At 59.9% G+C, this 24,944-nt stretch overlaps 2 protein-coding genes across 2 annotated transcripts; one reads left to right on the top strand and one right to left on the bottom strand.

Annotated features, from left to right (window-relative positions):
* Positions 1-2,840: 2,840 nt before the first annotated feature.
* BESB_044410 (SAG-related sequence SRS17B) lies at positions 2,841-4,745 on the bottom strand (the record flags this gene model as incomplete). The annotated part of the gene is made up of 3 exons (XM_029362892.1): positions 2,841-2,884; positions 3,541-3,735; positions 4,130-4,745. 3 exons carry the CDS (start codon positions 4,743-4,745, stop codon positions 2,841-2,843), a joined length of 855 nt encoding a protein of 284 aa, XP_029220258.1.
* A 6,704-nt stretch (positions 4,746-11,449) lies between these two features.
* On the top strand, positions 11,450-24,323 carry BESB_044400 (uncharacterized protein; the record flags this gene model as incomplete). Its single annotated transcript, XM_029362891.1, has 8 exons — positions 11,450-12,697; positions 13,006-16,146; positions 16,472-16,731; positions 17,045-17,290; positions 17,808-17,979; positions 18,395-20,368; positions 20,980-21,105; positions 21,711-24,323. 8 exons carry the CDS (start codon positions 11,450-11,452, stop codon positions 24,321-24,323), a joined length of 9,780 nt encoding a protein of 3,259 aa, XP_029220257.1.
* Between the last annotated feature and the right edge of the window lie 621 nt (positions 24,324-24,944).

Below are 24,944 nucleotides of genomic sequence, written 5' to 3'. Positions count from 1 at the left end.
AGGAGATCATAACTTCGTACCGTGCTGCCTCTTATCTTGTGAGCGACGGGCTGCTGGCACACACTGACTGCGCCTGCTATGTCAACTTTCGCAACAAAAACTCCTCACCACTCTAGCGAACCTGTTCAAGCAGCATGCCTGCCTGCCTGCATTCTGAATAGCCCCGCTTGCGCACAGACCTCCCCACACTTTTTCTCTGGGATACTGGAAGCATATCTTCTGGAAGAATGCAGGAATGGTACTCACTTGGAAGCTCTGCCCTGGGGGCCGTGATGATAACGTGGCATGCCTTGTCGGCGCCCCTTCCCGCTGGGGTCTTACATACGAAGCACACCTTTCTATCTTTATCGACTGGCCACATGGGGTCAAGCAACAGGTGATGTTGCGGAGCGCCTCCCACTTCCAGCGTTTCCCGACGGCCGTGTAAGTGTAGCACAGTCTTCAAATCGACCGGCGTCTCCATGTCACATGAGCCATCGCTGCCCACCGCATACCCTTTTGTAGGATCCGAAGGCAATATCGTATCTGGTCCTCTGTCAGGACAAGCGAACGTCACCAACGAAAAAAAGTCCACGGAAAGAAGAAGCTTCCCTGGGCTGCCGGGTTCCGAATTGTACCTGCACTCCTGCGGAACAGAGGGCAGGGGCGGCATGTGTTGGCGGGGAGGCGGTGGCGGCATGTAAAATGGAATACCGTTTCGATCAGGAGGCGAGAGGGGCCCAAACAACAGCGAGTCGTAGCGTCCTACGTTGTTTGCGTCGGGATATGCGCCCGCACCTGCGAGCCCCGGTGATGGGTCCGCCAATGGTGCTGCTCCTGCAGCCGCACTCCATACCGTTACAAGGCACGCGACGGTTGTGTGGGTCTTCATGATTCCGGCGCTCCCGCCAAAACGAGACACGGGACTGTTGATAAACCTCGTCAGAAAAAGCTGAAAAACTGTTGGAGTGGTGGGCCTCGCGTAACGCAAGTCACTCAGACTACCGTCGGATATATTGTTTGCCCGTCACCGTATTCTGGGAGGTGGGGGTGCATATATTTGAGACGCATCAGAGCCGTGGCATGCTCTTATCGTGAACGATGATGAAGAACGACGTGCGTTTCCTGTCTCTCGCGCATGGCACGCGACGTAAGGCTCATGGACGCGCAACGACAATAAACTGATAATGAGTGCCTAGAGCAGCAACGCTGCACGAACATGCAGAATGACTCATCATGATGGCAGAGCGCGACTGGCGGGACCCGGCCACTGTGTACACACCATGACGAACCTGTTTGTGCCAATGCCCCTCACGCTGGTGAGCTGTAGTCCGTTTGCTGCACACACTCGCACTGCGCTGTCTTTCGCTAGCTGCCTGCGTCAATGCACTGACAGCAGTCATCATACTGAGACATCGACGATCGCGTAATATCTGCCTTCTATGCCAGTGCTGTCTTTTTGTCGTCACGGACTTTCGATGGCCCGTACGAAGAACCAGAAGATACCCTCAGTTAGGACGCCGACGCCGCCCCCTCCATCATCTCTCCGCATCCTCTTCCACCTTCCCATTAATCGCTCTGGCTAGCTTCACTCTCTGATTGTGAGGGGGCCCCGCGGAGCTAGGTCCCCGGGTGTCCTTCTGCAGTTGCGCGTTTGTCACATATAAGCCGGTCTGTGCTGACCTTGATATCTTCATGCCCCCGCTGTCGTAGAACCGCGCGAGGGGGTCTCCAGCATGCCGTGTTTTCATCGTCTGCAGGGCGCGTTCGCAGTGTCAAAAGCAGCGCTTGTCCAACCAGTTGATACGCCTTTTTACAACTGTCTGCATTATATTGCTTATTACTACATCTTAAGCTTTTCATGCGTGTCTGAGATAACTGTGTGGTCATCGCAGTTATTTCCCCCCCTTCGCTTAATGTACTATAAGGACATTACCCTCCATCGTTGGAAGGGACCCGCGGATAGGCACGACCCACTTCGCATTTCTCATTCACCGGTTTTTCTTCTGCGAGGTTGTAGATACCACCTGATGGTGACACAGATTCTTTCGGGTGCTTTCAGCAGCCACTGAGGGAACCTCTGCATGAGGTTTGCTACGCCAAGTCTCTAAGAGCAGACGTGCTCAGTGGGATTCCCTCCGAAAACCAGCGTCTTCGAAGATTCTAGCACTAACACATCGATAAATGGGTTGCCAGGCTTGCCAGTTACCGCTCTCTCAGCCCCCTTTAGCCCCAGCAAGTCCGTAGAACGTGGGTTCCCGAGGAGAGTGATTTTGGTGGGACTCCAGGTAACCGTCTTAAGTTCTTAATCACTGTCAAATGAGATCATGACAGTGACAACAACCTCCAACCTTAGCACTGCTAGACTGTGTCACCTGGGTACTCTCCAAAGAGTGACTGAACGGCTGCTCTGCGCACACCGTTTTAAAGGCACGACGCGGAAGACAGTCTCTAGCAAGACCGCGATGAGGGTGTAAAGTCGTGTTTGACCCATCTGACGAAACAGCGGACTATTACGCGAGCCTTATGTGTCTCTCAATACGCATCAACGTTCGCAGTCCCGTCCTTCCTACGCAGAAGCGTGCAATGTACATGTGTTGTTATCATCACCACTACAGGTATTTCCCTGTATACGGAAGTGACCTTCCCGGGTGGTTGCATATTCATACTCGCCCCATGCCTGCCTCCTCTCGCTCAGATACCCGTAGCCCGTGCATCAGGTGTCAACGCAGAACTGCAATACAAGGTTCCAATGGTGCCCAAGCAGCCTCCACGGGCGAGGCGCCTTGTTATGTGCTGAACGTTCTACATCCTGGTACGCGAATAAAGTACTAACAGTGTGAGGGGCGTTGGTCTCCAAGTTATGCCCTGCACATGCATGATCCACTGTGAGTGCCAACTGTTCCTGGAAATCGCAGAATCGATACGCAAGAACCATCGCTCCTAGACGGGGCGGCATTCTGTGGGCTCTGACACCGGAGCCGTTCTCACATCAACATCACATGACAACCACACGAACTCCTCCATACAGTTCAGCAACGCTGCGCGTCCGCCAGTAAGAGCAGCGACTGTGTAGTGAGTCCACTGGATATGTCGCTCGACTTCTAGTTGCTTCCGGTTCCAAGTACGTCCCCACTGGCACACGAGCTGTTTGTCCGGAGTGGGCAGCGAAGATGGTCACACGTGCTCAAATACTAAGGCGGGCTATCAGCGGAAGAGCTGTACCTGTGGCAGCCGCTAGTGAAAATGGCATAACGGCGGTCCCAGAAGCAGGCGGGGAGGTTTGGGGGAGGGGGCGCGGGGGCCCACTCGCGTCTCCCGCCACACTTTCTCTGCCCCCCTGCGGGCCACTATTTCCCCCCCGATTTCGCTGCAGCGTTGCGGGAGCGAATACCACAGTGTCACATGCAGGCCACAAGTGATTCGGCGCCAGTTGACCCTGTGCAGGCTGGCACGACAAACACAGATACCGTGGGGTCTCCGGCAATGACGAAACCTTTATGCGGTAACTTCTTGACACACCAGCCGGCGGGGAATCTGTCACGTCATCGATGGACGCACCTGTGCCCAACAGATCTTCCAGCTTTACGCTGTCCAGGCACTCCGGACCCGTGTTTACATATTCGCTGCTGCTCGAAGGGTTGAGGACTGGATAGCCTGTCGGACAATGCAGCGTGACGGCATTGTTTGTGCCGTCATCGCCAAAACCCAGCATGTTTTCTTCAGCACGGAGGGATGGATCGCATATCCTGGTGCCTGCGAAATTCACAGAAGGGTTGGCATGTGTAGAGAGACTGTGGCACCACGCCGCTCCGGCACGGATGATGACACACTCAAAACTAGTCTGCTTATTCACTATCGCGGAGTCTGCGGACGCAGGATCAAAAGCGCTGTCGCACCAGTGCTCCAACGTTGCACTTGTGTGAAGGCGCGACAAGCACGAAAACACGCCCCCGTCGACATCGGACTATCCTCATTGAGTTCCAGGAGAGCTCCGTACGGTAGCGCGCCTGTCTTGCCACACACCAAGGGCCACTGACCCCTGCATCGGGACCCGACTCTGCTTCAAAGCACTCTTTCGCTTTCTCAAGCACACATCATGCACACGCGTTGGTCCCACCCGCTGAGGCACCATTCTAGTGTGGCTCACTTGGAAGTTCCGCCTTTGGGACGTTAATTATCACGTAGCATGACTGTGTCGGGCCTGATTCTGGATTCGACCTACACAAAAAACATATCTTCTTTCCCTTGTCAACGGGCCTCACGGGAAGGAAGAGGCCATAAGAGCCGGAATTGCGGTATTCCGAAAAAAGATCGCTGAACCACACTGACGGTAAAACCGTCGCTATATCGACAAGGGAATCAGTGTCGCAAGTGCCGTCCCCACTTACACGAAAGGCTTGCTTGCGGTCGGACGGTTCAAGAGTACTGGGAACTTCTTTAGGACACTCAAACTCCAAAGAAAGGACGCCCTCCATTGAAAGATGAAGATGCCTCGGGCTTCCACCTTCTGCGTCGTACTCACACCGCTGCGGTACAAGGGGTACGCGGGGAAGCTCGTCGTCGAGCGGTAACGGAGGACGAGGAAGCGTGTATTGTGGCAAACCATCTGCATCAATCTCAAGGTGCGTGGGAAAACGCCATACAACCACCTCTTCGCCTGCCTCCGCTGACGAGCCTGCAGATAGAGGCATCCGAGAAGGCCCTGCAGCCACCGACACGGTGCCAAGGGCCGCTGCCCATCCAAGGAATCTGTAAACGCCCATAACCCCGAACGCTACGATGGCACAAAGCTCTCAGGTTGATGGGCGGACAGAGAGGCATGTCCTTTGATGTGCGGACGGAGGGGACACGGATAAACCACTGAAACACTTGTGCCAGGGTCATTCCAGAGGAAAAGCTGCTGCTCAACTGTTGTGTCCGCGCGTCGGGAACTGCGCACCATCAAGCGACAGGAAAATTGCGACGCGGCGTTGCAATGGGACACGGCGTGCTTCCATTCCGGATATGCGCTGACCACCGCTTCCATGCTGCGCCGATAGTGGTTAAATTGTGTCCCCGCAGCGGTACAAAAGCTCACAGTGTGTTCGAGTGTGTGATAATGCTCTGGTGCGTGTCCGTAAACGCTGCTATGTCCGCGTGGCATTAAATTCGCATCGTGGGGATCATCAGAAAAACGGGCAGTCGGCGAGCAGCGAGTGGAGCCTGTCAGTGCATCTGTGGGCAGCATCGTTTTGCTCGGATGTTGGACCTTCCCTCTCCACTGATTACATGCGCGGACTACGTTCTCCTGTTACTTGGTGTGGCATTGGGCTTCAGTGCCCTACCTTGGCCAGCATTCAGCTGAGTGAAGGAACGCCAACTCTTGCACGCGTCTGCAGCAGTGACGCTGAAACTATAGGCTGGGGGGAAGGGGGCGGTAAAGGGGGGGAAGGGGAGAGAAAGACCAGTTTTGTAGACAATGTGCTTTTGTACGTCGGACACGAGGCAGGTAGATGCATGTCTCTGGAGGAACGGACTTCGGTTATGAAAGGAATAACGCACGTCATCAGACACATCTTCCTTCATGTCGTGATTCACTCCAAATGACCACATGTCTCTCGCCGTGAAACTTTGCGCATCCGCCACCACAATCACGCTCGCCGTAATCACCTTCACGTGAATTCTCCTGCCCTGGCTTCGGTCGTGTCCTTCCATTAGACCTCACTGCTTTAATCCGGCCCAACCCAAGCTTGTGTAGCGTGTGTCGTCTTATTGACCGCATCTCCCCCGCGTGACTTCCGAAACTCGTCTTCGCCTGAGGAGTTCAAATCCACTTCTCTCTTCTGTAACTGCAGTGTAGGCTATCTGGATATGAGCTGGCGTTTGAGTCCGTCGCAGCACTGGAGGGTGCCTGTTCATCAAACCCGAATGTGTTGACCCGACTTCAGTTCAGTAAGTGCCTCGACAGGAGCTCTCCTCTCGCCACGTTTTGTCGTTTAGTGACACTCCTTCATGTCAGTTACGTTCTGGAGCAGGCGTCCGCTAATGTACCAGATGGTGTCCTTTCCGTAAGGCATGGCCATCCGTTATTCTTCATATTTTGGTTGTTCTGGCCTTGGTTTGAGAGCAAAACCCGTCGGAAGCAGCCGTCACCCCACCGCAGTGCAGAGGAACGCAACACGGTCCAGTCGACTTCCCCGACTGTCGTAAGATGAGGCTTACAGTTGAGGCCGTGTTCCCCCCTGCGGAGGAGAGTGGCACGCGCTAGGCGATGCGCAGGACTCGAAAGCTTACAACATCGCCGGCATATGTGACATCCTGCAGATGAATGCCGCCCGGCGACACATAAGCAACGGCATCAGCCGATATTGCGAGCATGCATGGAATGTGTATACATGACCTGCCACGAACCGGTGGCCAAATTTTGGATCTGCGTACAGGTTAGTTTCAGTCCCTTTCTGCTTTCGCTCACACTGTACTAAGTGCTCCACCTCGGTTTCCCCGCGGCGCTGCACACTATGCCACGCTCTCCAACGGTGACTGTCACCGCTTGCAGTGGCATGTGTGACGGAAAAGCGGCGTGCCGACCCAGGCCTTCACAAACCCCCGAAATATCTGGGCAACACCCTGCAAGTTGCGTGGCCGCGCTTGGGCACACCTTAGTCGTCGACGTAAGGCACCGCATTTGCGAAAGGAGAGCAGAGTTGCGACTGCAGAGGTGCGTCTGGTGACAATATATGGTAAAAATGAGCTACTGCTCACAAGACGAGGCTTCTCAATTCAGCAATCGAGGGGAGCGGGATAAATCACTCGCACAGAAGAAATTCAGTTTCATCCGACGTTGCAGTGATACTTGTTTCTGTTGGGCATTGGAGACACTTTGGGTGTTCTACACCCAAAGAGTCTCCCCCTTCAGCCTGCAGACCTGGGCCTTCCTCTTAGGCCTGCAAACATCGCGGTATTTTCCAGACGGTTGCGCGAACTCTTAACCCACAATAATGTGCATGCTACATTCTTCAGGTAAGATACGAAGGTGCTCAGGCGGCACGCACACCAGGCACAGCCAGAAAGGCTGCTCTCTGGATGGCATATGTGAAACCGAGAACTTGTAGCTTTGAGAGACGCCTGAGGAGGGTGGGACCGTTGGTATTTCCACTACTTTGGAGTCAGGACTCAACGCGTCGGCCCACGGTCCCTTTTCCTCAGGGTCAAATCCTATCCTTGCGAGAGAGTTTTCATTTTGTGAGAAATCCAAACTTGGATAGTCCCCTGGGCATCGCAAAATTTCTTCGCCATTACTAAGATTATCATGCTCGTCTCAGGTGCAGCTTTTATGTCACACCGTTTACGTGGTACGCACACAAAGGAGGAGGGGTACACGCGATTGTAAGTGAGGAGGCGGCAACTATTGGTAGGAGGGCAGAGGGGTGAGGGAGAATACAGCTAGCGTTCTCAGAAATACGTGTTCTGCTTTCAAGTAAAACGCACCGTACTTCTAGCCGACACGGACAGCCATTATTGAGGTGTTGTTGCAAAAAACATACCTCTTTGAAGTGACTCTTAGTGAACGCAACACGCAAAAGTACGGGCGACCACTGCCGCACCATCTTTTCCACCATGCGAAGCGCAGCGCACGCGCCCAGACGGCGTGTGGGCGACTGAGTAATGCTGGAAAGTTCTCGAAATTTTGTCGCTAGAGGACGGGGAAGGTGCCACGTCTCGTCCATGCCCTCGCATTGCTCAGCGGGGTCGCGATTAATCGGACAGGATAGTACCTGCCGCCACTTACTTGAAAGACGGTGATTATCACATTTGATGCCTGCACTCCTCCGTAGCGGTTGGGAGATTCGCACTACACACCCAATCAAACAGCACCCCCCTCCCCCGTGCCACTGCGGCGCAAGAGTAGTCCGCCAGGCATGCGTATGCAGAAAAGAGCATAATAACTGTACTGAAGCCCCTCCTCATGAGCGGGCACGACGGGTTCCAAAGGACTGTCTCGAGCACAGCGCTTGCGTCCCAGTACAAGCATTACTGGGCCTTTAGTGGACCCTTTTGCATCCGGAACCCTCGACGGACTCTGGCTGGACGTTTCGACTTCGTTTGAGCGCCAATGGGCAGCTTCCGCGTTTTCATTCCCATTTATTAGCACACCATTACACTCCTGCTTCTACGGCAGATGTCTATATTCTTCCATGCCACGGGCAACGGCTGCTGCAAAAGCATATCATGCAGACTAATCGGTCTAATCTGGGGACGTACCGAAAGGATCTATTTAGGAACGAACTCTCGACGTCTCCAAACCCGATGGCGACAGTGGACGGTGTATCGGATACTGCGCCGGAGGGCCCCGCTAGAAGCTGCCGACTTCACGGCGGAGAGGTTGGCAACGGCCACATGCGCACGGCTCCAGATTCAACAGCTTGGTTTGACCATCGACAGCAAGTGAGGAGAACAAAACTATGTGGGGGCACAGCAGAAAACACCAGGATAGACGGTAGGACCAGTAAACGGCCAACTGGGCCTGCTTCCGTAAGCCTGTGGTTGCTCGCATACCAAGCGTGGACGACTACGACGGCTGCACGCGGTCCTGTGTTCTCGAAAGCTGTCGTGATCTCGGTACTTTTGCGGCCAGGTCGCTGCAGTCAAAGCGTCTTCCGAGTGAAGTCTGGCCAGCCCAGAGAGTCAGGCATGCAACAATGTTGCAGAAGAATGGTAGGCCGGCTATCATTCCCCCATATTCAAGTGAGCCCTGACCGCCTAGAAAGTTAAACTGTATCAGGGAGGATGCCTGGAAGCTGCAGTCAGCTCCCGGCACATTCGTGAGCTTCCACGATTACTATCGAACTCTATAAAACCCGCGTACAGAGGGGCTGGCTGTCCGAAGCTGGCTCCTCAGATGCCGACGCTGGCGCTTCGCGGCGCAGAAGCGCGGCCCCTACGGGTTGATGTGATAAGGAGTAAAAACCTGCCTGTAGATAACTACAAAAACAGAGGCAGTGCTGCCACACACGAGGAGCGACACCCGAGTCAACGACGTTGCTGTGCGAGTTGGAAGCTCGAAACATGTGAGGCAAGACAGGCGCGCTACGCGGGGACCTTACTGTTTGGTGGAACATGCATGACTGTGAGCCTGCTTCACTGGAAGAAACTGGGGCACGTGACACAATTATCTGCAAGGAAAGCGCGTTCCAGGTGTACAACTCTGTAGTGCCGAGCCTCAAAAGACAAAAGCACCGTGTGAAGGACTCACCGAAAACGAATCGAGTGATACTCAGCTGCGGGCTGCCAAAAGCTCAGTGGGCTGGTCGAGTAAAAGACAGGCGGGTCTCAGCGTCATCGACAACCAACAGTAGAACAGTTCCATCCCTATGCTCCCCTCTCGAGCCGCCCAAGATACTCGACACCTTCATCAATATGGAGACACTGGTACTGTGGCTCCGCGCTTATGCCGTAGATCGTTCCCGTGTCTTCGTCAAGTGGAGAAGACGCCAGAGTGCACATGGATGTTGTTTTAGACATGTAAGGTATTCGAACCTTGCACATGATGGGCAGCTATGGCACAACTCGCAGCCCGACGAATCTATATGGCTTGGCATGGTGAGTACTCGAAAATCAATCTAACAGACTACATGCAGACGTCTCGATGGTGTGGACGTCATTCGAGTGAGACAGAAACAACTGCGTCAGCAGCTGCACACCAGGGATGGAAAAGGAAAGCACCACCGTTCGCGTGCGGATCAAAAGAGGGGGCGGACTCTATTGTGCGGTCGCTGAACCTGCGTTGGAGCCCGGGAGTTCCCTGACGAACGCGACATGTTTCCCCTGAGAGGTGAAACATCTGCCTCACGTGAACTCGAGACGAACTGCGTAAGAACTAGAACTCGCATGCCTCTTAAAACAGAAAGCTAGAGTGGGACTGGTTGTTGATACAGCACAGGCGCGCGGATGCAGTTCACTGGACACTACCCAGCACACAGACTGCTCTGAACCAGGCCCGAGTCTCTTTGCTGGGCGAGCCTGTCTCCCTGCGACCCCGTTAACTGTCTTTTTCTCCACTCACACGAGGCCTTTGCTGTGTTTGGGTCGACTTAATATGCCCCTCTATAAGAGGCTCACGAGACTTCTTTGCAGACGGAATATGACATCAACGTGAGGTCATCGAGGCAACAGGCGAAGAATAAACGGGAGCCGGGAGGCATCGAACAACTTCGTCGGTTCACCCCCCAGCTGGAGGGTGCCGATCCGCGCCCGTGGACACAAAGTGCCCACGAAACCCGCAGCACTTGAAAGCCACTACGGACGAGGACCTATTTGAAAAGGACTCTGCTTTCGTTTGAGTTCATCTGTTTAAGAGCGCTTTCAACCGCCTTTGGTAGTTCTTCCGCTGCCGTTGCCTGGCGCTTTCCCGGACGCATGGGTGGGCACGACTTTTCGTGGCGCCACACGCGTGATCGTCAAGATGCTCTCCGCGACTGTCTGCAAGCGAAACAAAATGTACCACCGAACTAGACCCGTATTCGCCTCAGAACTTGTCTCTCAGGTGCTCCCCCCTGGTATCCGCGTAAAAATCTTCTTGCACGCGGATTTTTCCCCAGGTGTCGCTTCGGGCGCGTCGAGCTCCTCCTCCACGTTCTGGCGGGCGATCATGCAGGAGACAGGGGGGCGAGGTGGATGCGAGTCTGTATACTCCAGTGCCAACGCACACCCTTCGCGATTCACCCTTCGTTTTACTGTTTTTCCATCCTCCTTTCTTTACTCCCACGCTCTTTCTCGTTATGATGTGGACTAAGGCGAGCATGGAGGGCTTGCCTTTCTGACTTTTATAAAACGGAAATCACAGTGACGGGGGGTGAGCACAGACTGTGCTCACGACGACAACGAACGTATGGCCCCCCGACCATCCTCTCCTGCGTGGCTGGCGGTGAACTCTTGAACAGCGTATAGACACGCTGTGCCTAATGGACTTCCCTGTGGGTCGCTCTACTTTTCTGGAGGCCAGATGCTGCCCGTTAGGAGGCAACGCACAACTGCCTCGATCCCCTGCACTCAGTGCCCCTTCGTCTGCGAGGAATAGCACCCTCAAAGAGGGAAGATATGCGAGACTGAGAGCCCTCATCGCCGATATTTGGGAAAAGGCTCCGGCCGTCCGCTTGTCTGAAGTTTTTGCTGCGCGCCACGCGTCGCTTCCAAGTGCTAAGATTGCAGGTTAGGACGCAGTTTGTTGTACTGCGATGAAAAAGGCCTCCCGGGTGTGTGAGTGGAGTTGCGCGCACCGGCCCTGCCGCGCAGAATGGGCGTTTTCCCGCCGAAGTGACGCGGAGGCATCGTGCGCTCGGGGCTCTGGCTTCTTCTGCCTCTTCAATCCATCCCATTCGTCTATAGATATTGCCTTCTCTTCATCGTCACCCGCCCTCGGCTGCAAACGGCTGTGGACGCCGACTTAGCGGTTTGTTCCCACCGTTCGTCTCGCCTCTCCATTCGCACCATGGCAGACCATGGCAGCTGCTTTGATTCGTCTCCCTTCGAGGTGGGCGCTGCGCCTTTGGCGACTCCGTGCTCTCTGGGCGTGCCGTCGCTGCCTTCTCGTGAACTGCCTCAGCCCGCACTCATGAGCCGGCAGTCCCGGCTACCGGAAGGTCTTGCATCCGTCGCCCCTCTCCCGTCTCAGCCCCGCTGCTCTTTTTCCTTTCCTTGTCTGCATCCTCTCGCCCACTCTTCTGCTGCCCTTTCGTCTCCTCTGCGGAATTCTTCTGGCCGGGCCTCTGACGGCCGCGCCCCGCGGCGGGACGCGCAACCCACCGCTGTTTCGCTGGCTCTCCTCAGTGACTCTGCCGCCCCCCGCCCGTCTTCTTCTTCAGCGGAAACGCCGGAACCCGCGGACGCCCTCGCACACTCGCCAGTGCCGTCTTCCGCCGCGTCCAGCTACTTGCCGTCGCCTGCCTCCGCCCCCTCTCGCTGCGCGCTGCGTTCTCTCAATTCCTTCCCTGCCTCGCTCACCGCCGCCCCCGCGAGAGCAGCCGCATGTCCCTTCTCGTCTGCGCTCGGGGCGGCGGCGGAGTCGCTCCGGCACCCGCGCGCCTCAGCCAGGTACGCCGGACCGTCAACTCCAGTCTGGTGCGCGGCGGCAGGCGCCCTGCACAGAGACTCCTCCAGCTGCCCCTCCCCTGCGGCGGCGGGCGCCCTGCACAGGTCGCGGGACTCGCCACCGGCAGCCGGTCTCCTCTCGCGTCTCCCCGCGGAAAAACGCTGCTTCGGGCTCCCGCGGAGCGACGACAAAGAGGCTCGGGGGCCAGAGCCCAGCGGCCTTCTGCCCTCGCCGCGCGCTTCGCCTCAGAGGCCGGCAGCGGCGCTCACCGCGTCTGCCGTCTCTGCGCCTTCATCCGCGACCCCGCGCGGCGGCGGGGTGGACCCCGCGCGCCGAGCCTGTGGCAACGCGGCGTGCCACCTCGCGCCGCCTCTCACCGGTGTCCAGGGCGTGGTCTGGTGCGGCCGCGAAGAAGGCGCGTTCGAAGCAGAAACCACGCAGGTCACCCTGGCTTCCTGCGCTGCGCCGCCGCCGGCAGGCGCACACGATCCACGTTTCCTTGTCGCGTCGCACGACAAAGAGAACCGGGAGTCCTCCTGCCTTCCAGTCCACAGGAGCGGGGTGCTGTATGCGCCAGCCGCCGCCTCCTCCGCCCCTCTCGAGTCCAGCAAGCGCCCGTCCTCCGGGGCGCCCGCGTGTCAGGACCCAGTGAGCAGCGACCCTCAGGCGGCGGACGTCTGTGGGGTCGACACCGCCGCACATCCTCCACGGGGCAGCCGCTCTCTGGAGATCGGCCGAAGATTCTCTCTACTTGAAGCCACGCAGCAGGGGGCTCGGGGGGGGTGCCATCTGTGCTGAGTCGGTGGCAGGCCGAGCGCCCTCGGCGCGAGTTAGAGCACGAGCGCGACCTCTTCGGTCCGAGCGCCGGCGCCCCGTGTCCGACGGAGGCCTGCCAAGCCTCTGCAGCTGCGCGACATGTCTCGTCTTGTTCATTTCCGTCGTTTGCTCGGGGGCAGGTGGCGGCGCCGGCAGACTTCGCTGAGCTCAGGTGCGACGCGCCAGGAGCCGCTCCCTGCGTGTCGGCTTCGTCGCCCACCCGGCGGATCTCTTCGCCGTTGCCAGCCGAGGCCTCAGGCCCTCCGTACCCTGGGCCTTCCGCCCCGAGTCTGCTCGTAGGCAGTGCAGCCTCTTCGATGTCGCGCGAGGCACTGAGACTGCGAGGGCTGGCTGGTGCGGAGCTTCCCCCCGACGGGTCGACTTTTCTACGCGCACGACCGGCTCCCGCGCGCTCTCACCAGGGCTGCCTCCCCTCTCCTTGCTCTTTCTCTCCTACGTTTGCGGCGGCCGCACCCGTCGCTGCAGGGGAGCTGTCTTCCGCTCCGTCGGCTCGGACTTCGGCTTCTCGCTCGAGGCGCGCCGCGCTGCCTGGGGACGCACCGGCCTCGCTGCCGCCCTCGCCAGCGGCCGCGGCGTCTGTCGCGGCGTCTGCCGCCTCGACCCCGTTTTCCTCCTTTTCTTCACCCTCGCTGCTCCAGGCAGCAGCGACGCAAGGCAGCCTCTGGTGGCGCTCCACGTGCATGGACACAGAAACCGACGGCCGGCGCAGGCGAAGTGCCTGGGGGGGCGGACTCCGTTCAGGGCGCCAAGGCGAAGCTGAGAAAAAGAAGAGGGAAGATCCGCGAAAAGCGACACAGAAACTCCGCGGAGGCGGAGAGGCCGCTCGCGCGGAAAGGCCAACGGTGTCCGCGGGGAGCTTCAGCGACAAACGCGCAAGTGAGGACGAGGCGTCCGCCACAGAAAAGGAAGATGAGAGCGACGCCGCCGACCGGCAGAGTGGGAAGAAGTGCAGACACCTGGAGAGGACATCTCACAGAAAGGACTGCACAGCGCAGGCCTCGGTTGAGAAGGCAGGAAGTGCCGAGGCGCAACAGTGCAGCACACCCCGCGAGCGCAAGCACCGACACGAAACCAAGAAAGGAGAGGAGGCGCACGATAGAGAAGGGGGCGCGAGGGGGGGGACGACGAGTGAAGAGAGCTTAGGCGAGAAAGAGGCCGACCGGAGAGACGTAAAGTCTGTGGAGGCGTCGCCTCAGGAGTGCGTGACGCTGGGCGATCTCCTGCAACGCTGGGCGCTGGAAAGCGACGACGAAGAGTTCCTCGCGGAACCAGGTAGCGAGCAGCGCGACAGCCGCAGGAGCTCGAGAGAAGCTGCTGCCAGGCCAGGCAGAGATCGAGGCGCGAGTCTGGGAGAAGATGAGAGGCAGCGTTCGCCTCGTGCGTGCACGGAGCGCCAGGGAGAGAGCGCCGCAGAGCTGGCTTCCAGCGAGAGGCCAAACTGCGACGCTGAAAGCACCGAGCAGGGGGCAGAGAGGACCAAGGGCCTTGCAGACGAAGACGCCTCAACGGTCGCGCCGCGGGCGTCGCCTTCAAAACTGCAGGCGAGGACTTCAGCTCGCACGTCTTTGGCCTCCGCTGCTGGCGCGTGTGGATCCCCCTGTCTATTCTCTCTCTCCTCCCCGGCACACGGCCTACCGATTGGGGCGGACAGCCCCCTCCCCGACGCCCGCACAGTCCTGGGCGCGCCGAGCGCCCAACCGCATCTCCGGACTCCGCAGAGCTCGGTTTGCCGGCGAGCTCCGCCGTCGCCTTCTTACTCGCTTCAGTCCGCCTCGTCGTCGCCGCTGGCCTCCTCGCCGTCGCCTGCGCTCTCACCGGCAAAGTCGCCCGCGGGTTCGCCGGCGTTCCCCGGCTGGGGCCTCGCGATGATGCGGCGGCTCGTGGCTGGAGCGCTGTCTGACATTGACGGAGAGGGCGACAGTGACTTTTCGCTCTCAGAGGAGGAGGACGACGAGGACGAGGATCTGTACGCCAAAGACGACTTCGAGCCCGCCGAGAGGGCGACCCCCCAGCACCGGCGAAGAGACACATGGAGGACATTCGCATCGTTCGCCGCGGCGCCGTCGTCACTCTTGACAGGCCACTTCCCGAGCGAAGAAGAAGACGACTCAGACTATTCGCTCGCTAGCGGAGACAAGTCGGACGTATCTTCGGGCTCCTCCTCGTCTTCTGGAGAGTCGAGCGACTGCGAAAGCTCCAGCTGCGCTTCGCTGTCGTCCTCGCCATCGTCGCCTGCTTCGCCTTCTTCGCCTGCTGCGTCGCAGGCCCTGGGCGGCGCCGCCTGGTCGTCGCCTCGTTCGGAAACAAAACGCAAGCGAGCCCGCAGGGCGGAAGACCGGTCTCCGCGGCCCTGCTCGACGCCCCGGAGAAGGGCTTCAAAGAGACAGCGGCGACTCGAGGCGCAGGATCGGCGAAGAGCGTCTGTCTGCTTGCTCAGCGACGAAGACACAGACGGTGGCGCGGGCGCGTCTCCGCGCTCGTGCCGGCGCGGCGCAGCCTCTGGACGCGAGCGGGACGAGAAACCGAGGCACAAGCGGACGCGTGGGCGTCGGCAGAAGTGGTCGCCGTCCTCATCCTTCGCGTCCTTTCAGGCGTCTCTGCCCTCGCCCTCGGCGTTCTGGGGCGGCGCCCAGGCGGCAGGGCACGAGTCTTCGCCGTCGGGCGCGTGTCGCCTCGTACAGGGGACGAAGCGGAAGAAGAAAGCCGCGCCGCCGGCGTTCTCGTCGCGCTTCTTCTGGGATATTCAGACTGCGTCGGGGGCCGTTGTGCCGCCGCCGTTTCCCCTCGCGCACGTTGCGCACCTGGTGCCGCAGCTGCAGAGCGAGGAGAGCTCGCGCCGCGACAGCTTTGAGCCTGTGCTCAACGGATTCTCCGCTCGGCAGCTGCGCCACCTCAAGTCCCAGATGGACTTGTACGTTCAACTTCTCATGCAAACGGTCTACGTCGTGCGAAACCGGTGCTGCGCGGAGGAGCCCGACGGCGAGCCCGACGTCGAGCCCGAGCCGCGCGGAGTTCGCGAAGGCGAGCCCGCAGACACACCCCCGAGACAAACTGCGGGCGACGGAGGCCACAGCGCAGAGACGTCTGGAGACCGAGTCGAGGGGTCGGAAGCAGCGACGGGACCTGAGCGGAGGGCGCAGACCGCGGACGAAGAGCGGCCGACGGAGGCGAGAGAAGCTGCGCGAGAAGACGCAGGCCACAAACTCGTGCGACGCGCCATGATGTGCTGCGATCGCTTGCTCCAGGGACGCCTTGAGCAGGTAAGCTGCTGACGCAGTTTCCCTCCTGTCGCGTCGGCGTACTTTCGCGTGTATTCTCTTCCCCAGTTGCTGGCGTCTCCTTCAGCGCCGCGTCGCTCGCGTGCGTTTCGCCGCGGCCTCTTCTCGCACGCGCGCGCGCCTCCTGTGCGCCGCGGTTCGCCAGACTCCAACGCCAGGCGATCGAGGTACTTCGTCCGTCCTCCTCGGTTTCTCGGCTTTGTCGATCAGGCCGGTTTGACTTGCGGGCGAGGCGCGGCTTCTGTTCTCTGGCTCGTTTGGTTACTGTTTCAGCATTCGTCGTGTGCATTTCCGTGTCTCTCTCCAGGTCAACCTGCTTCGCTCCCGCCAGAGTCTCCCGGCGCTGCAGCTGCAGGAGCGTTTGCCGTTCCTCGACTCAGCCTGCCCGCCTCTCTCTGCGCCCTCGGCGTCTCAAAACGGCCGCGCAGTCGACGACAGCAGCGGCTTGGTGCCTTTCGCGGGAGTCGCGCAGCAGACGGCTGCGATCGCGGAGGGCGAGGCGCCGCGCTGTGCGCTTCTCGACTTCCCGCTCCTGCGGAAGATTAAACAGTTCCTCATTCTGCTCGAGTGCGTGAGACGGCGCAAAACAGACAGACAGCAAATGGCCGGAGCTGAAAGCGAAATCGATCGACACAAGAAGAAGCGAGGTGGATGGAGGACGCGGGCAAACTCCAAACCCTGAACACGCAGACGCAGCGGCCGAAAACATACCGAGACAGCAGAGAGAAGCGGGAAAACAGTCTTGGAGAAGAAGGAAAGCGGAGGGCCTGCACGTCGACGCCACGAGAAGGAAGACAGAAGCGACACCTGCGTCGCTTCACCCGCATTCACGTACCATGTGTGTTTTGTGCGATGTTTCGACTCGGATGCATTTTTTCAGAGATCAAGACTCGCGCTTCCCCCGCTCTCTGGAGGAGTTCCTACGTCTGCAGCACCCGTTTGTTGATCCTGCCTTTCTCTCGAGCTGCTACCAGAGGCGAAACGCTTGTCTGGGCGGCCCGCGCGGCGCCTCGGCCTCAGGTTCCGCGGCTGCGCTGTCATCTTCCTCCAGCGCGCTCGACTCCACAGGCGACGGCGCTGGCGACGGCGACGGAGCGAAGAAAAACGCCTGCGCGAAAGCTGGAGAGTAAGAAATCGAATGCAGAATACGCAGAGAAACACAGCACCTCCAGAAAATGTCATGTATATATATATATATATATATATATATATGCATATATACATGCGTGCAGGGATGACGTTGTGGCGAGTATGGAACTGTCCACCTGATAAGGGCAGTGACAGACGCCGGAGACGAGTGCTACCTAATCCATCCGTGTGCTTATGTGCTTCTATGTGTATGCATGTATGTCGATACGTATCCATGTATTCTACATATGTATGTGTGTGTGCTCATACGGATGTACGTATATATGTATGCCTCTATAAGCCATTTAAGACCGCGGGCTGCGAGGGGAGCCGGGAGTGATTTGTTTTAGGCAACGGCAGCTTCTCGACACGAGCAGGCAGCGCCGCAACTTGCTGGGCATCCCCCGCCGCGCCTAGTATCATCCTTCTCTCTGGGACGCGACGACGTGGAATGCGGAGTTGCGGCTGGGGACGCGTCTACTGAGACGTGTGTGGGTGTTTCGCTGCGGTCGCAGAAACACTTTCGTGATTTTTACGCCTGCGGAAGATCGGCTGCTGGGGCTCGGGCTCGCGCGCGTCGGTCGCGGACATTTCACGTTTATCTGCGAGAACTTCCTGCCGTCCAAGACGCAGCTGCAAGTCACCCGACGCTTCAAGGCTCTCCAGAGACGATGGCAGGCTGCAAAGGTGAGGAAACTCGCCAGCCCCGAGGAGTCGTACATTCCTCTCCCTGAACCGCAAATATTGATGGCAGCGTGCATGAGCTGCTATCTCGACCTGCCCGCTATGCCGGCAGGCGCAGTGCGTCGATAACAGACGGTTGCGAACAGGGAGAAAGTTCGCGTACTCTCGATACGCATCCACTTGTGTATCCATGTATATATACGCAAATATATATATATATATACATATATATATGGATGAATACATGCATAGGTGTGTATATATATGCCGCGTGAGGTTTGCGTTTTGTTTGGGCTCAGTGGATAGTGGACATCATCGAGCGAGTGTCTGGCCGTCGCTTGCGAATTCGAGGCTTCTTGGTCTGCGGCTTGGCTGCTCAAACGATCGTTGGATGGTGTCCGCCGCATGCCCCGTTCAGGACCGTCGCAATCCACTCGCCGCGTGGCGTATGAGTCTGACGCAGCCCTTCTCGATCGAAGAAGACCTGTTGATTCTTTCGCATTTGGCAAAGTTCCTCTCGCCCTCTTCCGCGGGCGCGTTGACCGGCTCCCTGGAGGCGGCGGCGGCGGCGTCGCTTGAGGGCGCGAGCCTCGCCCACACGTCGCTCCTCGCGCTCTCGGCGGCAGGGGAGAGAGCTGCCGGCGGCGCGAAGGATGGCAAGCGCCGCGGCGACGGCATGCCCGATGTTCTCTCGTGGCTGCTGTTCATCGCGAAATACAACTTGTCGCGAGACGTCACCTCCCTGCAGAAGCGTGCGCGCTTCCTCCGCCAGCTCTCCCTCAGTTCCGCCGCGCTCGCAGACGGAAAAGAAGATCGAGGGCGGGCTTTCGTTCTCTCGCCCGAAGAGCGGAAGCTGATGCAGTCGCTCAGGAGTCACAAGACGCCGCACGGCGCGGCGCTGGCTTTCGCCGCGCGCCCTAACGAGGGCACAGGCCATCGCCGGAACGCCGAGTACAAGCAGCGGCAGAGGGAGAGGGAACAGGCGAAGAAGGCGCGTGGTTCTCAGGACAAGGCGGAGGCGTTCGAGAAGACGGAACGCCACGAAGAGCCTACACACGACAGTCGAGAAGACGACGCAGAGGCCGGAACTAGGCAGGCGTCCTGCAGCCCGGAGACAGTCTCACGGGGCCTGCCAGCGGACGCAGAGGGGGCTGCGCACGCGCGACCCGACGACGCAGAAGGCGCACGCGTCGCTTCGCCTTCGTCTCCCCGAGCAGGCGGGCGCGACCGCGCAAGCGACGGCCGCGCAGAAGCCCGAGGAGGCTCTAGCGGAAACCAGGGCTCGCGCGCCGGCACTTTGCGTCTGCCGGCTCCTCAGGGACAGGCGACTTCGCTTCAAGCCTTGGCGGCCTGCGCCTCTTTGCCGGCAAGTGGGTCTCCCGCGGTGCTCCTCCCGAGTCTCGGGGCGGTTCCCTGTTCGGCTCCCTTGCACCAGGCGGAACCGGATGCCGACTCTCCTTGCGCAGCTGCGGAGCGTGCGCCGACGGCGCCGCCCTCAGCCGCGAGCGACAAGGCCGGAAGAGAGAAGCCGGTAATGCGGGCGAGTGGAGAAGGCAAGACGGATCAAACGCGCCCGGTGGTGCCTGCTGGCGAGGCAGGATTACCGGTGGAGCGTTTGAGTCGCGTGCCCGCCACAATTCAGTCCTCGGCGAGCCCTCCCGTGCCGTTTCCTTCGTCGTTCGCCTCCTCCTGTCGCGCGGCATCAGACGCTGCCGCTTGTCTCGCCTCTTGCCCGGCGCAGCCGCTTCAGATTCGAGCGGGATATGGCTACGTCACGCCTCCTGCTTTCGGCGCCGGCGTCGCGTCTGCACCTGTTTGCTTCCGTGGCGTGTGTTCATCCGGAGCCTCGCTGCCCTCCTCTGCTGCGCCGCCGCACTGGCAAGTCGCCTCGCGGCTAACCGCCGGCGCGGCCTGCGCGACCGTCTCGGGGCGAGTGGAGGCTGTCCGCCCGCCTTCGGATCGCCTCGCGACCGTTCCTGCAGGGGGAATTGCAAGGCCGGCGGCGTCCGCGCCTCTCCAAGGGAGCGCGGCGCTGCCCCTGTCGGTTCGTGCCGCGGCTGCGCCCGTGCAGGCCGCAGAGTCCCGCCTCGCGCGGGATCCGCTGCCCTTCGAGCCGGCGCTTCCTTCGGCCGCTAGGGTTCCTGGCGACTCGGACTCGCCCTCGTCGAGCGTGGCGGCGCTCGCGTTGGAGGTCGCGGAGGGACTGGAGAGAGACGGGAAGCCGCCGGAGCCTGCGGCGGGCGTCGCGGAAGCGGCGCGCAGAGCCCAGGGCCCGTGTGCCGCATGCTGCGCGCCCTTCTACCAAGACATCACCGCGATCGGCGAGGCACTCGACGAGATGCCTTGCGACTTCCTGGTAGACAAACTGAACTGCGAGCTGCCCGCCGCCATGGTGAGAGTCAACGCACGCCGGAACTCCCGCGCGGCGACACGTGGCTGCGAAAACCGGCCTGGCCTCAGTGTGCGCAGTGCGACGCTTCCGCTTCACAGCTGCCTTTTCAAACCCAAGAGCCGCGTCACCGGTGACCTTCTTTCAGCTAATACAGTTTACCTCCGTGGCGGAGAGCCGAGAAAACGAACCCGTGTTTCGTGTGTCGCTCCTGCTCAGTGCGATTCAGCCCCCCTGTCTGCAAGCCCAGACGGAGTGCGACCAGCGACCCGCGGCGACCTGGCGTTCCGTATGGAGACTTTTCTCCTCTTCTGGTTCGCTTTACTCGGCGTGCCGATAGCCGGCACGCCGATTTGCTCGCTTGAGGCTTAGAGCAGATTCCGGGCTCCGTTCTTTTTTTCTATCTGCATGTGCTCCAGCGCTCCGGGCTACCTTCCTTTTCATCTCCACGACCTGCGGATGCTTGACTGGGCTGCTTTCTCGAGCTCGCCGCAAGAGATTCGTCGCGCTGTGTCGACTGCGGCTCGCGCGCCGCTTCCGACCTGCTTCTAAGTTGCGGTTCAGGGTTTCAAGATGAAAGTTGCGCATGTGGTGTCTTTGCTTCTGGTGTTCAGGCGTTCGAGCCGCTCGCGCAGGCCATTGTGAACTGCCAGAGCCACATGTTTCTGTCGCGCCCGAAGCCGGTGAAAATTGGGCATCGAATCATTCGCGCAAAGCGCCTCTGTCCGCCGTCTCTGCGGGTGCGCCTTTACGCCACGCTCCTAGTGTGCCTGTCTGTCAATTTCCTGGGTAGCTGTGTCTACAGATTCTAGCGAACTTGTAGCTCGCTCCGGATATGCGTGTGTTAGCAGTGTCAGTGGTCTCGGCGTCGCTGCCTCCTCAGCGTTCTCCTCAGACATATGGACTCCCACCAATATAAGGTTATAATATATCATTTTACATGACATTATAAACGTGTATATATTCACATCACAGACAGGCGGCGCGGCCGCTCCGCTCCTTATAGTTTCATGATATTGTCGCTGTGAATCTTTATCTGTCTGCGGCTACAGTGTCGATCTATGTGCACGCACAGAAACAGCCTAGTGCGACTAGAAACGAAAGGAGAAAGATGCGTAGGAATATTATGATATAGATGTCCACATATAAGCGCAGTTCCGTACGTGGAGAGGCCCTGCCAGTACTTTGATCTTTCTTGTTCAGGTTCTTATTAGATTTTCTACTATACTCGTGTAGGCCTATCGGCAGGGCCAAATTCAAGCTGTCCTTCGCCTTTCCGCAGGCAGACTGATTTTGAGAATTAATGCCGTTGCATGGGTGGGTGCGGTTGGGTGATGCCTCTCAGGTGAAGAAGGAAATCCGCGAGATGATTGTGAAGCAGAAGCTGCTTGTCGCGCGCGAGAGAGAAGGCCGAGCTCTCGGGCGAGATCCCGCAGCGTTAGCCCTTCTTGAGCGCCATCGCGCTGCTTATTGGCGGTCTGCGTCTCCGCCCTCCCTTCAGATTCGTTGCCTATCTTCCTCTGCGTCTTCCCCCTCGTCTTCCTCCGCGTCTTTCGCTTCGTTTAGTTCCTCTGAGATGGCGTTGTCCGCGTCTCCATCGCTTCCGTCGCCCCTGGGGCCTGTTCCGGGGTCTGCCCTCGCTTTGTCACCACTCATGCCCACGCCCTTCGCCTCTCTTGCTTCATCGTCCCTCCGTCCGGCTGCCTTCAGCTCTCCTGCGCTGCCTCCGTCCGCCGGCGAAGTGGCTCTACACGTCCCCCCTGGTGTCGGCGCCGCTCTCGCGAAAGAGTTGTCTGTCGGGTGCCCTTCTTCAGAGTCTTGTTCGCTCGGCGCAGCGTCCTGCGGAGCGCAGTCGGATGCCGCCGTGCGGCATTCGCCTCCGCCAGCTCTGTCTGCTGCGTCTTCTGCGTCGGCACTGCAGGCGTCTCCTCTTCCAAGCGTGTCTGAGAGCCGTCCGGCGCCGTCGCCGTTGCTTGCGCCGGTCGTTCCAACTCGCAGACAGTCGCCCTTGGCGTTGTCGCTCTCCGCTGACGAAGGCAAAAGGTCCGACGCCGTTTACTCTCTGACGCAAACAGACTGTGCGGGCGAGGGCACACGCCGGGCGGCTGCGCGGCGGGACGCGCAGGCAGGGCTGGCGCGTCCCGCCGTGACCCCCCAGGCGTGGCTCTCGCCGTCGGCGAGGGTGAATGAGGACGGCGGAAGGCGTGAGAGAGACGACGTGAATCTGATCGAGGACGATGAGTCTGAAGACGAGGATGATATCGAGAGACTGATCCAGTCCCTGCTGCTTCACGCCTCAGCCGACAGCGAGGTCCCGCGGCAAGCGCCGCCTCCCCACGGCGAGCTCGCGCCGAGCTCGAGTCGATACGCCTCTGTTGCGGCGCATTCTGCGGCCGCTTCGACGTCCTCTCTTGCGGCGTCTCAGGCCGCGTCCCCGTCGCCATCAGCGCCGGCGTTGGCTTGCGCGCCGTCCTCGCCGAGTCGCGTTGCTTCCGCTGCCTTCGCGTCGCCGCGCCCGCCGCACGCGGGAGGCGAAGTCGCCGCTTGTGCGCTGACGGGGGCAGCACGTCAGGCAGCGGTAGGAGAGGACGCGCCGAAGGACGTCGGCTGCTGCAGAGGAAGACAGTCGACCGAGGCGAGCCCGGCGGGTTCGCGTTTTATGGCAGACGACGCGGCAGGAACACGCGGCTGTCAGCCGTGTGCCTCCGAAGAAAGCGGAGGCAGATTACCGCAGAGCGGTGCGCGCGAGGACTCGCCCGGTGGTCAAAGGAAGTCGCCTCGCTCCGCGGAAAGGGCGGGAGAGTGGCGAGGAGCCCAAAAGGCAGCTGCGGGTTGCGAGGCAGACAGCGCGGGCAGGTGTCGATGGCAGTGCCACAGCGGCGAGGAGTGCAGCAGAGGTCTGGCCGCAGAGTCCATTTGCTACTGCCTGGCGATGGAGTCGAGTGCGAATGTCTCTAGGGCGGCGTCGCCGAAAAACACCGCCGAGGGCCTGGTAGCGAGCGCCGCAGCTCAAGCGTGGCGCGGAGAGCCACCCGAGATGCAGGGCGCCGCAGAGAGCCGGCGCAAAGAGGTGGAGAGGGCAACGCAGCGCCCAGATAACGCACTTCAGCCTCAGACAGGCGAGGGGCTGGCGGCTCAGCTCACAGCCTCGAGAGGCGTCGCGTCTCCCCGTCCGTCGCTCTGCGTCTCCGTGAAGCATGCAGTCAGCTGGCGCGGGTGTGACGACGGTGCAAGCGAGGCGAAGACGTCCGAAGCGTGTTTGGCTTTCGCCGCTTCGGCCTCGGCGGCGGAGCTCTTCAGCGAGAGCCCCGGTCTCGTGTCCAGCACGCCCGACACGCGGGCGTCGATCTCTTCGCGACTGTCGTCTTCGTCTGCCTCGCCGCTCTTCTATTCGTGGGCGGCGCCGCCTGCACCGGCGCTCTCCAGGGAATGGAGCACGGCGAGCGCCGAGAGCTGCGAGGACTCGCGGAGCGTCGCCGCCGGGTTCGCGACGCTCACCGCCTCGACTTCGTCGGAGTTGGTTGATGCGCCTGCCTTCGTGCTCTCGCCCTCGCTGTCGGCGTTTTCCGCGGAGTCGGCGAAGGCCGCGTCTGCAGAGCCAGAGGCCGCGTCTGCAGAGCCAGAGGCCGCGTCTGCAGAGCCAGAGGCCGCGTCTGCAGAGCCAGAGGCCGCGTCTGCAGAGCCAGAGGCCGCGTCTGCAGAGCCAGAGGCCGCGCCGCAGCTCGCAGCGGAGGACCTTATCCTGTGTCTGTGGCGGAAGCTCCTGCCGCGGGAGGAGCCGCCAGCCGCGGCCGCGGAGCGCGCGCAGCTGCGGACCGGAGTCCGCGAGCTCTTCCGCGCATTCTGCCAAAGCAGGGAATCAAGCGGAGGTCGCTGCGGCGGCGTCCCGAGCACCACGCGCCGAGCTGCACCCGACGCCGCTGTCGAATCGAGTGTGCGACACGCTAGCGGGCTCTAAAGCGTGCAGGAGTTCCGCGGCCATGGGGAGAGGCGGGTGCCGCACTGTATGAGACTGGCGGTGATGAATCGCGCGAACGTCAACCCATATTGAGAATATGCGGAGGAATGGCGACCTCACAAACGTGTGTGGCGCGACGCCCTGCGGCACCTGAGTTGTCACAGTTCTGTGGGAAAACGAAAACTAAAAAACAGTCTCCGCAGCGACAGCCAATGACGGAGACTGATGCATCGACGACGAGGCCACGAGAGGCTGGAACATGCGGCTGTCGTGTCTTTCGTTCGATTTGTGTGGCGGACGCTGCTCGCTGTCGCTTTGGCTCTGTCTCGTTCCTGCGATCTTGGCAGTTGACTGACTTGTCGTGCGGTGCCTGCCTCGCATTGCCGTTTCTTCTTGAATAAACGTTTGACAGGGGCGCCTAATAGACCGCTCGTCCCGTGCTTCGCGAATGCTGGCGGAGCTGCCTCTCGTCTCAGATTCCAAGCGTTCGTTTGCGCTATCGTGTGTAATCTTTTTGTCAAATACGGAGGTCCCTGGGCATGTCTGGCGTGTCTGTAGGTGCCGAGGGGGATCTTTGTTCACGAACGGGAGGCTGTCTCTGTTTTTCAAGGGCAAAGTATG

This window comes from Besnoitia besnoiti, chromosome III (genome assembly GCF_002563875.1).
Source record: "Besnoitia besnoiti strain Bb-Ger1 chromosome III, whole genome shotgun sequence".
Lineage (NCBI taxonomy): Eukaryota > Apicomplexa > Conoidasida > Eucoccidiorida > Sarcocystidae > Besnoitia > Besnoitia besnoiti.
Note: the sequence above shows the minus strand (reverse complement) of the source record. Positions and strands in the feature narration are given on the sequence as shown.